The 12,956-nt window shown below is 36.6% G+C and overlaps 1 protein-coding gene across 1 annotated transcript in view; it reads left to right on the top strand.

Moving 5' to 3' along the window:
• Window positions 1-12,956, top strand: part of LOC110158641 (ryanodine receptor 1-like) — a 41,164-nt gene that overhangs the window by 18,328 nt on the left and 9,880 nt on the right. Inside the window, exons 54-87 of the mRNA XM_055148490.1 lie at window positions 5-168; window positions 255-333; window positions 407-496; window positions 573-713; window positions 797-874; window positions 954-1,029; window positions 1,107-1,230; window positions 1,309-1,424; window positions 1,504-1,571; window positions 1,662-1,783; window positions 1,864-1,913; window positions 1,991-2,051; window positions 2,188-2,314; window positions 2,403-2,514; window positions 2,589-2,670; window positions 2,856-2,986; window positions 3,069-3,389; window positions 3,471-3,711; window positions 3,804-3,891; window positions 3,970-4,062; window positions 6,204-6,374; window positions 6,745-6,804; window positions 6,878-7,012; window positions 7,823-7,935; window positions 8,026-8,122; window positions 8,200-8,309; window positions 8,398-8,449; window positions 8,525-8,599; window positions 10,406-10,505; window positions 10,575-10,654; window positions 10,740-10,816; window positions 10,881-10,954; window positions 12,682-12,766; window positions 12,840-12,927. Of these exons, the coding sequence (XP_055004465.1) occupies window positions 5-168; window positions 255-333; window positions 407-496; window positions 573-713; window positions 797-874; window positions 954-1,029; window positions 1,107-1,230; window positions 1,309-1,424; window positions 1,504-1,571; window positions 1,662-1,783; window positions 1,864-1,913; window positions 1,991-2,051; window positions 2,188-2,314; window positions 2,403-2,514; window positions 2,589-2,670; window positions 2,856-2,986; window positions 3,069-3,389; window positions 3,471-3,711; window positions 3,804-3,891; window positions 3,970-4,062; window positions 6,204-6,374; window positions 6,745-6,804; window positions 6,878-7,012; window positions 7,823-7,935; window positions 8,026-8,122; window positions 8,200-8,309; window positions 8,398-8,449; window positions 8,525-8,599; window positions 10,406-10,505; window positions 10,575-10,654; window positions 10,740-10,816; window positions 10,881-10,954; window positions 12,682-12,766; window positions 12,840-12,927 (3,681 nt within the window). The remainder of the gene's footprint in view (window positions 1-4; window positions 169-254; window positions 334-406; window positions 497-572; window positions 714-796; window positions 875-953; window positions 1,030-1,106; window positions 1,231-1,308; window positions 1,425-1,503; window positions 1,572-1,661; window positions 1,784-1,863; window positions 1,914-1,990; window positions 2,052-2,187; window positions 2,315-2,402; window positions 2,515-2,588; window positions 2,671-2,855; window positions 2,987-3,068; window positions 3,390-3,470; window positions 3,712-3,803; window positions 3,892-3,969; window positions 4,063-6,203; window positions 6,375-6,744; window positions 6,805-6,877; window positions 7,013-7,822; window positions 7,936-8,025; window positions 8,123-8,199; window positions 8,310-8,397; window positions 8,450-8,524; window positions 8,600-10,405; window positions 10,506-10,574; window positions 10,655-10,739; window positions 10,817-10,880; window positions 10,955-12,681; window positions 12,767-12,839; window positions 12,928-12,956) is intronic.

The raw sequence follows: 12,956 nt of genomic DNA, 5'->3' as shown, positions 1-12,956 counted from the left end.
TTAGAAATTTGACGCTGAGATTTTCAAGATTTCAATGCCGTGCATATGCGCTATAGCAGGAGCCATTCCTCCAGACTACGTTGATGCGAGCTACTCCTCTAAAACAGAGAAAAAAGCCTCAGTTGATGCAGAGGGAAACTTTGATCCAAAACCTGTGGAGACCACAAAGTGAGACTAGATTTCTGAAATGTACTTTACTTTGTCCTTATTTCTTTGATTACTTCTGTATTAAGATGATGTGTTCTTCAATACAGCACTATTATCCCAGAGCGTCTGGATGGCTTTATCAACAAGTATGCTGAGTATACACATGACAAATGGGCCTTCGAAAAGGTATGGCATTACATAACAGGTGATGTTATTTGAGTTATGATTCAGAACTATGTTGTATCTTTCTATTCTGCAGATTCAGAATAACTGGTCATATGGAGAGGTGTTGGATGAAAATGCAAAGACTCACCCCATGCTTAGACCATACAAAACATTCTCAGAAAAGGTTAAAAAAAACAACTAACATTTTGTTTTTTATCTGCAAATATTTTCAATCATCCTGAATATTTGACAATTACTAGGACAAAGAGATCTACCGCTGGCCAATTAAGGAGTCCATAAAAGCCATGCTTGCATGGGAGTGGACCATTGACAAAGCCAGGGAGGAAGAAGAGTCAGAGAAAAAGAAGGCAGCATCTCGAAAGATCTCCCAGACTGCACAGGTACAGCTCAGTGTTCACTGGTTAAGCTTTTACTAAATTATCAATTTGTGATACAGATAAATTGCATACATTATCTCTTGTAGGCAACCTATGACCCAAGCCACGGTTATAGCCCACAGCCCATTGATATCACACATATGGCTCTCTCAAGAGATCTTCAGGTATGAAAAAACTTTTAAAAATATTTTAGAATTTCAGTTAAACCTATAGCTATACAAATATTTACCATTGTCTATTCAGTCTATGGCAGAGCAGCTGGCAGAAAACTATCATAACACTTGGGGTCGGAAAAAGAAACTGGAACTACAGTCCAAGGGTATGGTGAAAGCCTCTGTGAAAAACTGTGAAACAAACAATTGGCAAAGTTTGTTTTGACTTGAGTGTGTTGTGTAGGAGGTGGTACTCATCCTCTGCTAGTGCCCTATGACACTTTAACTGCAAAGGAAAAAGCTCGAGACAGAGAAAAGGCCTACGAGCTGCTCAAGTTTCTGCAGCTCAATGGATATGCTGTCACAAGGTCAGACCAGTTACTTCTTTGAAATTCTTCATTCTTGGTTGTACCAAAAACATACCATTGTGATGTTATATATTCCAGGGGGCTGAAAGACATGGAGTCTGACATTTCCTCTATTGAGAAGAGATTTGCTTATGGGTTCCTACAAAAGCTCCTAAAATGGATGGAGATAGCGCAAGAATTCATTGCTCACCTTGGTAAAGTCACTGTTGTAGCATTCATATTAATTATTAAGTTGTTTTATGTTTTTGTTTTTTTTCCAAAACCATTATTCAGAGGCCGTTGTGAGTAGTGGACGTGTGGAGAAGTCTCCTCATGAACAAGAAATAAAGTTCTTTGCCAAGGTATAGCTGATATTTTATTTCAAGTAAGGTATCACATGAAGACACAGTAGTTTGTTTTGAATTACCAAGTCTGTTGTTGCTTCATAATAGATCTTGATGCCTTTGATCAACCAATATTTCAAAAACCACTGCCTGTACTTCCTGTCTACACCTGCAAAAGTGCTCGGCAGTGGTGGACACTCATCAAACAAGGAAAAGGAAATGATTGCAAGGTAATAAATGAGTTTATCTTTAAACTGTTAAACTAATCTTCAAGAGAAGTATTTAATTGTCAACTTGTTTTTAATTACAGTATTTTCTGTAAGATGGCTGCTCTTGTGAGACACAGAGTGTCTCTCTTTGGTAAGATATGTTTACATTTTATGTTAGCTTTGACAGCTGCCAGTGAGATTTCACCAAACCTTTATTTGACCAAACAGGCACTGATGCCTCTGCTATTGTCAACTGTCTTCACATTCTGGCACGGTCCCTGGATGCAAGGTAATAATGCTCTTTTACCATATATATATATATATATATATATATATATATATATATATATATATATATATATATATATATATATATATATATATATATATATATATATATGATTATTTTAATATTTAATTTTTAGGACTGTAATGAAGTCAGGGCCAGAGATTGTAAAGGCAGGATTGCGGTCATTCTTTGAGAGTGCAGCTGACGACATTGAAAAAATGGTAGAGAATTTAAAACTCGGCAAAGTATCCAAAGGCAACCAGGTAAGTCAAATGATTAAGAGTGAACTTTCTTCTATTTTAAACCGATACACAATGCCAATAGCTTATATTGTATTTTTATACTTTGAAGCAAGTGAAAGGTGTGTCTCAGAATATCAACTACACCACCATTGCCCTACTGCCAGTCCTTACGTCTTTGTTCGATCACATTGCTCAGCATGGATTTGGGGATGATGTTATCTGTAAGTTCACTAAATAATGACATTCAGACAAAAAAGGGCACTAAATTGGATTTAACATACTTTGTTGTTTTCAGTGGATGATCTGCAGATGTCATGTTACCGCATTATGTGCAGCATTTACTCTTTGGGGACTGTGAAGAATCCTCATGTTGAGAGGTAAGGTACACAAGGTTATGTAGTACAGTAGTGTTGAGGTGAAGGTGAAATTGTAAATGTATGTAAAGTTAAGAGTTCATTTCTGAGCAATACATATCTGCATGTGAGTTTAGGTTATTTTAGTTTTCTTATTACATTTATAACACATTATTATTCAGTATTTAATTATTATATTTTGTGTACAGACAGCGGCCCGCTCTTGGCGAGTGCCTGGCTCATCTCGCGGCAGCTATGCCTGTGGCCTACTTAGAGCCACACCTCAATGAATTCAATGCATTCTCCGTCTACACGACGAAAACACCTAGAGAGAGAGCCAGTAAGTAACATTCACACACATTCACACTCAAATGGGATATCTGATATATGTTGGAAAATTACCAAATGTTTGCTTCATACAGTTTTGGGATTGCCTAATGAAGTTCAAGAGTTATGCCCGGACATCCCAGAACTTGACATCCTGTTGAAAGAGATTGGGGACTTGGCAGAGTCAGGTGCACGATACACTGAGATGCCTCATGTTATTGAAATCACATTACCCATGTTGTGTAATTACTTGCCGCGCTGGTGGGAAAGGGGCCCCGAAAACCTCCCTGAGATGGAGGGGCGAGTCTGCACTGACGTCACTTCAGAACACCTAAATCAGCTGTTGGGAAGCATCATGAAAATTGTAGTTAATAATTTGGGTATTGATGAAGCCTCATGGATGAAGAGACTGGCTGGTAAACACTAGTTCAGCACTACTAAAATACAGAAAAATACAAATTCAGTGATTAAGTGGATACATAATTGTTATGTTTTAGTGTTTTCACAGCCAATTGTGAGCAGAGCAAAGCCAGAAATGCTCAAATCCCACTTTATCCCAACAATGGAAAAACTTAAGAAACGCACATCGAAAGTAGTGGCTGAGGAAGACCATTTGAGAATGGAGGGCAAGTCAGAGGGAGACGAGGAAGATGGCACCATACGTGATGAGTTTGCTGTCCTTTGTAGAGATCTGTATGCACTGTACCCTCTGCTTATCCGATATGTGGACAACAACAGGTGATCTAAAATGAACGAGGACACATCATTTGTTTACTGGCAGTGGTTCTGGCAGTATAATGGCTTAAACCCTTGTTATATTTTTGCTTCAGAGCAAGGTGGCTGACTTGTCCAGACCCAGATGCAGAGGAACTTTTCCGAATGGTCGGAGAAGTCTTCATTTTCTGGTCTAAATCTCATGTATGTTTTAATAAAGCACAATACACAAGTAATGTATATAGTATCTGCATATTTTAATGTCTTTTGATCTACCTGCAGAACTTTAAGAGAGAAGAACAGAACTTTGTGGTGATGAATGAGATCAACAACATGTCTTTTCTGACAGCTGACAGCAAGAGCAAAATGAGCAAGGTGAGTCAATCGAGGGTCTTTTATAGAAATATGGTGGTAATGCATTGCTTCACATATTTAATATGCAATATATAAGCAGCTATTGGCCAGTTTTTTTGTTATGACATCTCTTATATTTATGAAGTAACGTGCGTCTTTTGTGTATTATCAGAAACAATATTTTCAGCTTTGTGTCCATATGTTTGATATTTGGGCCTTAACGTGATGAAGAAGTGGGTGTTAACATTATGTTTTCTCTGGCTGCCTCTTGTCCGTCTCTGTTGGGTTTCCAGGGCGGGGACTCAGAGGTTAGACTTTGTTTCTGCACGTCCGCTGTGCTGATCGCATGGCACCTCACTGTGGGGGAGCTTTTCATCAACCTCTCCAGCACACTGGCACATCTGATCCATATATTACATATAACTCATGGTCACATGATGAAGGCATGACTGAAGATAATAATAGTGCTCTTCATACTGCTTTGTATTTGCAGCTGTAGCCCTTCTTAGCCATGAAGACATTTCAATCCATGAGTAGGTCTAAGCCTTGTTAAGAATGTGTTATTGCTATAGATACAGTGTTATTCTTAGATATAAATAGAAGATAAAATCCTTTCAAGCCTTACTTCAGAGAAGTAACATAGTCAGTTTGTATCCACTTACATTGGCATTAGAGTCACACTATCATGTAATACTCTGATCACTACTACACTCAACATGCCCAGACACAAATAGACTGCACTGTAGTTCAGGGACAGTTGGACAGGATGCTGCCCCCTGTGGTCGCTCCTCTGTCCTGCCAGTGTGTGAGGGGGGGAGTCTGGAGGCGCTTGATGAAAGTACTCAGCTAAAGCTGGGCTCATGGCACTGGGCTCAGGCCGGACCAAATGCTGCCATGAGCACTGTGCCATCGCCCAGACACTCTGAGTTTGCTCTTTTTTCAACATAGCTGAGACAGTCTTTCAAAATGTCTTGTTTATTTTTTCAAGGATGGATGACATGTAGCTTTTGTAATGCAGCTTTTTGCCATTAGGGGGTGATGTTAGTCTTCTCTGTGCTCTTTCTTCTTTCCTCCCTGGAAATGCCATGGCATAACATGGTTTAGTTTCCTTAATAGATCCTGATAAACATACCCACTAACAGTCAAATATAAGGTAACATTTGCTAACTTACCTCTTCCACACAAATGTGCTTAATGACCCAATTCTAACCAACATATTAATATGTCGTTACACAAAGTGATCCACTAAATGTCCCCTGTTTTTTCTTTACTCGTGTTCAGTAACACACATGCACTGAGTAAGCAGCTCATGTGAAGATTTAAAGGCATTCCTCTTGCACACATTTTATTTTCACTTTCATTTTGCTATGCTACCAATACATAATTATTCCAGAAATTCATAATTTTACATCTAATTTACATTATTTTTTGTTTTGTTTACAGTATTTAAAGTACTTTGATTTGATTTATTTGCATTAAATATGTTGGATCTAAAGTTACAGCTTGTATTAACTAAACTAAATATACTGTATGAAATGTGTATGATTTATGCTAATTTTGGAGGACTCTAGAAAGAGCAGACAGCAGGAGGACTCAAAGTAAATATACTTAAGTGTGTGTGCAAATAACAGCCTCATTATTTACAAATAATGCAGCTAATGCTTAAGTTGTTATTTATCACTACCTAACTGACAACCTAACCCAAATGTATTGACCTTATACAATTTGCTTCAGTGATTTGCTCTGTATATGTCTTCTTTGTAAGAAGACCTTTGTTTTGCATGGGTATGGTTTAATTTACCCTGTTCCTTCCTCAAATTAGCTGTATCCTGTATTGTTTCCTTATAACATGGCCCTTACCTGTAACAACCTCAAACCATGGCAGTGAGGTAGAAGTCTACTGTATCAAGAACCTCAGGTTAAAGGTGCGGTCTCTCAGTGGATCAACAGCAATTATGATATTTTGTTTTTTCCACGTTAATTTGTTATCCTGGTTTTGAAGGGTTTTGTAATATGGTATTCTTTATTGCTTGATGCATAAAGTGCTTCACATTTGTCCAAGACTGTCCAAAAGGAATTTAAAAAACAGCTGATCTTGGTCACCTCTTTGACACATTATGAGGAAGTTTGAATGCTCTGTAGATCATCTCTCTGTATTTCAGGGGGGAGGCTCAGATGCAGAACGAACCAAGAAGAAGAAGCGTGGAGATCGCTACTCCGTACAGACCTCTCTCATTGTGGCTGCTCTGAAAAAGATGCTGCCCATTGGACTTAACATGTGCTCCCCCGCTGACCAGGAGCTTATTAACCTGGCCAAGATACGATACTCACTGGTAGATTTAACTAACATATCTATAACAATAAAGGACCTGTATTTGATGCTCTGGTCAAGGTAGATGACCTTATTTTGTCATAACCTATGGGTTTTCTAAATCACTTTGTTGGGCAATAACTAAAAGAGAAGCTTGCGACAGGGACACCAGTTTTTGTCTAATCAGGTTGTTCATCAAAAATCATGGGAAAATAACTGCCTGACGCTATTACAGACAGATGATTCAGTGTTGCAGAGCAAGGTTAACAGTAACAACTAAAGTTCTAAATCAGGTACAGGCCCTTTAATGTTATGCTTACTTTATCTCTGTTTTACAATATTAAGTGACAATCATATATTTTCAGTTCACTATGTCTGTATGTATTTTGTAGAGGGACACTGATGAGGAAGTAAGAGAGTTTCTGCAGAACAATCTCCATCTTCAGGGAAAGGTACAATCATCAAATCACCTTATTGAGTATTAAGTTCAGATTCATCCAAAATCACTGGATCTGTGTTGAAAAGGTGGACAATCCCTCCATGCGCTGGCAGATGGCTCTGTACAAAGAGATGGCAGGGAAGGCAGAGGACGCAGATGCTCCAGTAAAAGTTGTGAAGAGGGTCCAGGAGGTTTCTGCTGTCCTCTACCATCTTGAAGTGGTAAGTGGCTATCATGTATATTTTTATTTTATTCATACTAGTGAGTAATATGAACTAAAATTAATATCTTGATACTTTTTCCATAACAGTATTCAGGCAATATTTTTTACTAGGCATCAGGAATATGCAAAAATCTGTAAATGTCTTGGTTCAAGTCTAGCACAAAACCTGCCTGGGATCCAGAATACAGACTTCAATCAATGGTCAATGGTGAATCTCCCCATTTTCAAATCAGAGCGACTGACAGGTGGCTTAGCCAATTGAGGGCATGCATCACCCGTCTGTATCGAAAAACATAAGGGAAAAAAACATAACGGGGCAGAAAAGCATTGCAGATTTTTGCAGAATCAAAGAGTCAAGTATTAAACTATGAAGTGAGAAAAATTTTCTTTTTTTTAGCTCTCTTAGTAAATCATAGGTGACCAAGTTCTCCTCCTTCGTTCAGACTAATATCAATCTGTAGAAATAACACAGAGAGATCATTCTGGATTTGCGAAGCAAGCACAAAACATGAATGAACCATAAAATCAATCAATCAATCAATCAAACTTAATTTACAGAGCGCTTTTCATACAAAAATGCAACAGAAATATCCTTTATACCCTAGTTAATTTTTCTTTTTAATCAGCCCTTTTTGCTGTCATTTTAGTACTTTTAATAACAGATTATAAACTCAATATTAAAATTTTGCATATCTCCAGAACAAAAACGCAATATTATCTATTCTATGATATATCTCCCTCCTCTGTTCATACTTTTGGTACCTGGTTAGTTTCTTGAAAATGATTGTCTGAAACTGTGTGTAAACAGACAGAGCACCCATTTAAGTCTAAGAAAATGGTGTGGCACAAGCTACTGTCAAAGCAGAGACGTCGTGCTGTAGTTGCTTGCTTCAGGATGACACCTTTGTACAACATTCCAAGGTAAATTAATGACTGATGAGTTTATTAATTAATTGCATTACTATTTTAATATAAGAAAATTCACCTTACTTCTGTATGTGCATTTTGCAGACATAGAGCCTCAAATATGTTCCTTGAAGGTTACAAACGCAACTGGCTGTTTTCTGAAGGTTACGCGTTTGAAGACCGGATGATAGATGACCTATCCGTGAGTGCAGTCATCCAGTTCCATACTACTGTTTTTGTCAAATGTATGTTTTTGTTAACATTAGCTTTTTATCACAGAAAGCTTTGGAGCAGGAAGAAGTAGAAGAAGAAGAGGAAAGAGAAACAAAGCCTGATCCTCTCCATCAACTTATATTGCATTTTAGCCGCACAGCTTTAACAGAAAAGAGGTTACAAGTTGTCTTAAGATATGAATTTTGTAATTAGTTTAAATGTTTTTTTGTAATCACTTTGTTTCTATATGTTCTTGCACTATAGCAAACTTGACACAGATTATCTTTACATGGCATATGCTGACATTATGGCAAAGGTAAGTCAAACTAACGTGCTTTGAATGTGATGATCGTATTGAAAATATATTACTCATCCTTGTTTTATTTTGTAGAGTTGTCATATTGACGAAGAGGAAGAAGGGGGAGATGAAACGGTGGAAAGTACAGAGGATGAGATGTCCTTTGAGGTGCGACAGTCAGAACTGGTAATGGGCGGCGAGGGGCTGGGACCAGGACACAGCGGTAGCTTTCGACGCACGAGTGATCCATCATCAGACATCACTGCACTATCACATCTCTGTCTCTTCTCCCTCTGTTTGTCTTTGGTGTGTCTTTGTTTTGAATTATTTGGACCAATCCAGTTCACATCATATGGAGTGTATATTTAGTTATAGAGTATCCAATTTATACCTTACTATTTATGTAATAATTGACTCAATTGAGTTTTGAATTGGAAAAAGGAAAACTGCAATTTTGCCATTAAAACCTTAAAAATAATTGGATTGGACCAAATTCATTAACAATTATTCAATGCAAACTATTTACTAACACTAACATTTACTTTTGCTGAGGGGCTAATTTAGGAACTTAGTACTTACCTGGTTGGACTGTTGTAGAAAGACACCTTTAAATGCTATTGGCTGTTACTAAAGTTATTAGTGTGTTTTAGGTTTGTCAAAGAATTCCTACCTTTTTCAAAGTCCAGTGTTACTGCAAAATGTTTCAAATCCTGTTTGTTAGAAACTACACTGTAGTCAATTGCAGAAAATATTGTGATGCAGTTAAAATAATTTGAGAAAAAAGTGAGTGCCTCAAGGGATCTTATAGTGACAGATTCAGGTGCTCATCCAGGGTCCTTTGGAAATGTACAGTAAAGAAAGAGAAGAAAGGTTGAAACACTTTGGTATGTCCCTAAATAATGAGGATTTTTTTTGTCTAAAATCAGAGTACCTCATATCATTCTTCTCTTTTTTTTTGCTGTAGAGTTTATTGTATTGTTTGTAGTAAAACCTCCTGTATGTCTTAAGGCTCATATTAGACTGGGTTGGACATGTCATTAAGACATTACCTTTAAGACATCTACAATTTAAAAGCTAAAAACAAACAGATATTTAAGTTCCTCCTCCCAGTTTATATAGCTGTCTGTCTCTCCATCTCTCCATGTCATGTCTTACTTTGTCATAACAGTGTTTATTATTAATAGCATGAACTGATCAGTGTCCCTCCTCACTCACATAGTCAACTGACAGACTACAGATAAGAAAGCCAGATAGCCAGATAAGCATAGTACTCTCAATGCATACATAACAATCCCTCTACATTTATGATATGCTGCATACAGAATAGTCTGGAAGAAAAGGTTTAACAAGTTAGACCTGAGGCCCCTGCACTACACATAATGGGTAAACCAGGGCCAGGCATATGTGGGAGGGGGGAGGCTGGGTGGTATGGGAGGTGGGGTGTTTGAATGGGAAAGTGAATGAGTGAATCTCATATGATTATATTGTATATATATATTTTAATTATTATTATAGGCCTTCTAGCTGCATACTATATATAATGTATAATTATATAAAGTATAGACAAATGTGCATATATTATAAGAGAGGTGCTTTCTGTAGTCCAACGTTTGCTAAATGTTGCAAACGTGGAAAAGTAGTTTAAACACTCCATATTAACAAATGAAGTGGACTGAATGTGTGAAAGAGTGCAATAGTGTTGATGTTATTGAGTAACCCTAAAAAGTGATTAATAATTATAATGATGTTGGGCCAGAGGTAAGTAAATATTGAGAATATTTGTGTAAAAATATAATGGAGATATATATATATATATATATATATATATATATATATATATATATATATATGTAATTTATTATGTATTTGGATGTCTCAAATACATAAACAAATTCCATTTGAGATGTTAATTATATTGTTTGTTAATTAGAGACTTTTTTTATTTAAGTATATTAATTATGCATTAATCTTCAGGAAAAAGAGATGGAAAAACAGAGGCTGCTGTATCAGCAGTCAAGACTTCACAATCGTGGAGCTGCAGAGATGGTCCTTCAAATGATTAGTGCCTGCAAAGGTTTAAATTTCTCTAATTCTTTTTTCTTTTGTTTTATCTTTCATCTTTAATCATTATTATGTTCTATAGGTGAGACTGGCCCAATGGTGTCCACAACTCTTAAGTTGGGTATCTCTATTCTGAATGGAGGAAACAGTGAGGTTCAACGAGTAAGGCTCTGAAAAAATAGACTCAATGGGAAGAGGAAATAATAATTTTCTTGAAAATATGATTTATTATTTAATTACTTCATAGAAAATGTTGGAGTATTTGAAGGACAAGAAGGATGTGGGCTTCTTTTTGAGTGTTCAGTCCCTGATGCAGACTTGTTGGTGAGTTTGTTATTCAGTACTGGCTAATTGTAACACTCATATTGACCGTTACTTTATCTTGCAGTGTATTGGATCTGAATGCCTTTGAAAGACAGAATAAGGCTGAGGGGCTGGGCATGGTTTCAGAAGAAGGCACGAGTAAGTCTCAGTACACTCCATATACTTTTTCTGCTTTCCCATTACATTTCATAAAGTTAAATATGGACAAAAGTACATGCTAACATGTTGTTCTAAGCAACACCTAAAAAAATAGATAGAATATAAACTATTTATACTACTACATCACAGCATAATAAAATAAGATAGTATATAAATATATATATATATAAAACATTAGTAACACTGCATATATATTCCTGGTTGGGTTGTTCATATATCTTTAACTGAGAAAACAACTCATCTACTCAATGCAATTTCTGTCAATAGTTTTATTTCCTGGTTACGGATTGTCTTAATTGAATGGCCAGTTTTCTAACCTTAAATTAACATTGGAGTTAAGCCTGGTAATAGCTTGCTTTGTTGTACAGTGTAGCTACATTGGACTTGATTGAACGTTACCGACCATTTGTGACCTAATTGTGGGGGCCCATTGATAATTCTTATAATTTTTCATGGAGTGATGTTAATCCTCGTCCTCATCTTAGTCGTTTTCTGTTGTCAACAAACTGATCCTCTCTCCCTTCCCCATGATCACTGCCACCTCTCCCTTGTCCCTCGTTTCATGGTCCTCAGACATGAGCCTAGATCGGGGTAAATCACATTACTATCCACCTGTCTCTCTGCTTCTCTTCCCTCTCTCTCCTGCTCCTGTCCCTGTATCGCCATTTCTTCTGTCTAAACTAACACTTTATTTCTGCCAAAAGGGGACTGGCTCATCCTGTCCATCTTCCATCTCCATGTCTTCAATTCTGTTGTCATTCATTTGCAAAAGGAAATGAATGAATGATCTGGTCTAATCTCACTTAAAACCATTAAACTCATGAGTGGTGTTTTACTTATTTTTATCATTTACTGCCATTTCAACTCTGAAGAGGGAAAATCATCATGACCAACAATTTCATGGTCACTTGATTCATATTAGTCATGTCTTATGGTTTGATGGACACTGACCCAGTCTCTCTTATCTTAACTCTTAAAACTTTTGGATGTGCATGTATTTTTTGCTCACTCTGCCCATGGCTATAGAGCCAAAAACAAGAAGTGATTCTTTAAAAATAATGTGTGCTGCTTAAATCACATGAAATGGTTAGACTAGTTTGCTGACTAGTTGTCCAGGTTCATTGTGTTCTGTAGGTTTGTAAAAATACAGTTGCTTAGTGTACGTGTTATAATACCGTATTATATGTGTTGTATTGTCATATTTATGTCCTGTAGTGCTATTTTGTATGGTAGCATAATATTTAAGGTAAAAAGCATGGCCATTAAGTCATGAGAATGATTATTTTAAAATATTTGATTGGAACAAAAGATCTTTTTAAGTCATTCTTTAACAGTTCTAATTAGCCATTTGGATCGCAGGCTAGCTACAACAAAAACGTCCCAAATTCAGAAAAAAGTATTTAAATAATAGAGTTCTCGAGTTTATCACTCCAAGATCTATTATTTTAGACATTTTAAAATATCATTCTCTATTATTACCAAAATAATTAATACTAACTAATGCAATTCATTTAATTTTATGAGAAACCGTTGCTCTGGCGTGTGGTTTTGCAGTGTGGCATACTAAACCTCAATCAGAGATTATATGGTAAGTTACAATTAATTGATTTTATTTCTTACTTTAACTCACATTTTACATATTAACATAAAGGCTTTTTGTTCTATTGTTTAAACCTGAATGTAACATTTTCTTAATTTCTTTTTAGATGAAAAAGTCATGGCTGATGATGAATTCACATGTGACCTCTTTCGGTTTTTGCAGTTGCTTTGTGAAGGTCATAATAATGGTGCGTTTGATCATATCAAAAGAGCTGCCAATGATACATTCAAGTACAAAACACAATTTTCTACTATATCATTACAGATTTTCAAATTACTTGCGTACGCAGACGGGCAGTACGACCACCATCAACATTATCATCTGCACTGTTGATTACCTTCTTCGACTTCAGGTTCAGTTAATCATTTCATTGGTTTGCCA

Source organism: Boleophthalmus pectinirostris, unplaced genomic scaffold (assembly GCF_026225935.1).
Source record: "Boleophthalmus pectinirostris isolate CB_2022bp ecotype Guang Dong unplaced genomic scaffold, ASM2622593v1 HiC_scaffold_12, whole genome shotgun sequence".
Taxonomy (NCBI): domain Eukaryota; kingdom Metazoa; phylum Chordata; class Actinopteri; order Gobiiformes; family Gobiidae; genus Boleophthalmus; species Boleophthalmus pectinirostris.
This window is presented reverse-complemented; position numbering and strand designations above follow the sequence as displayed.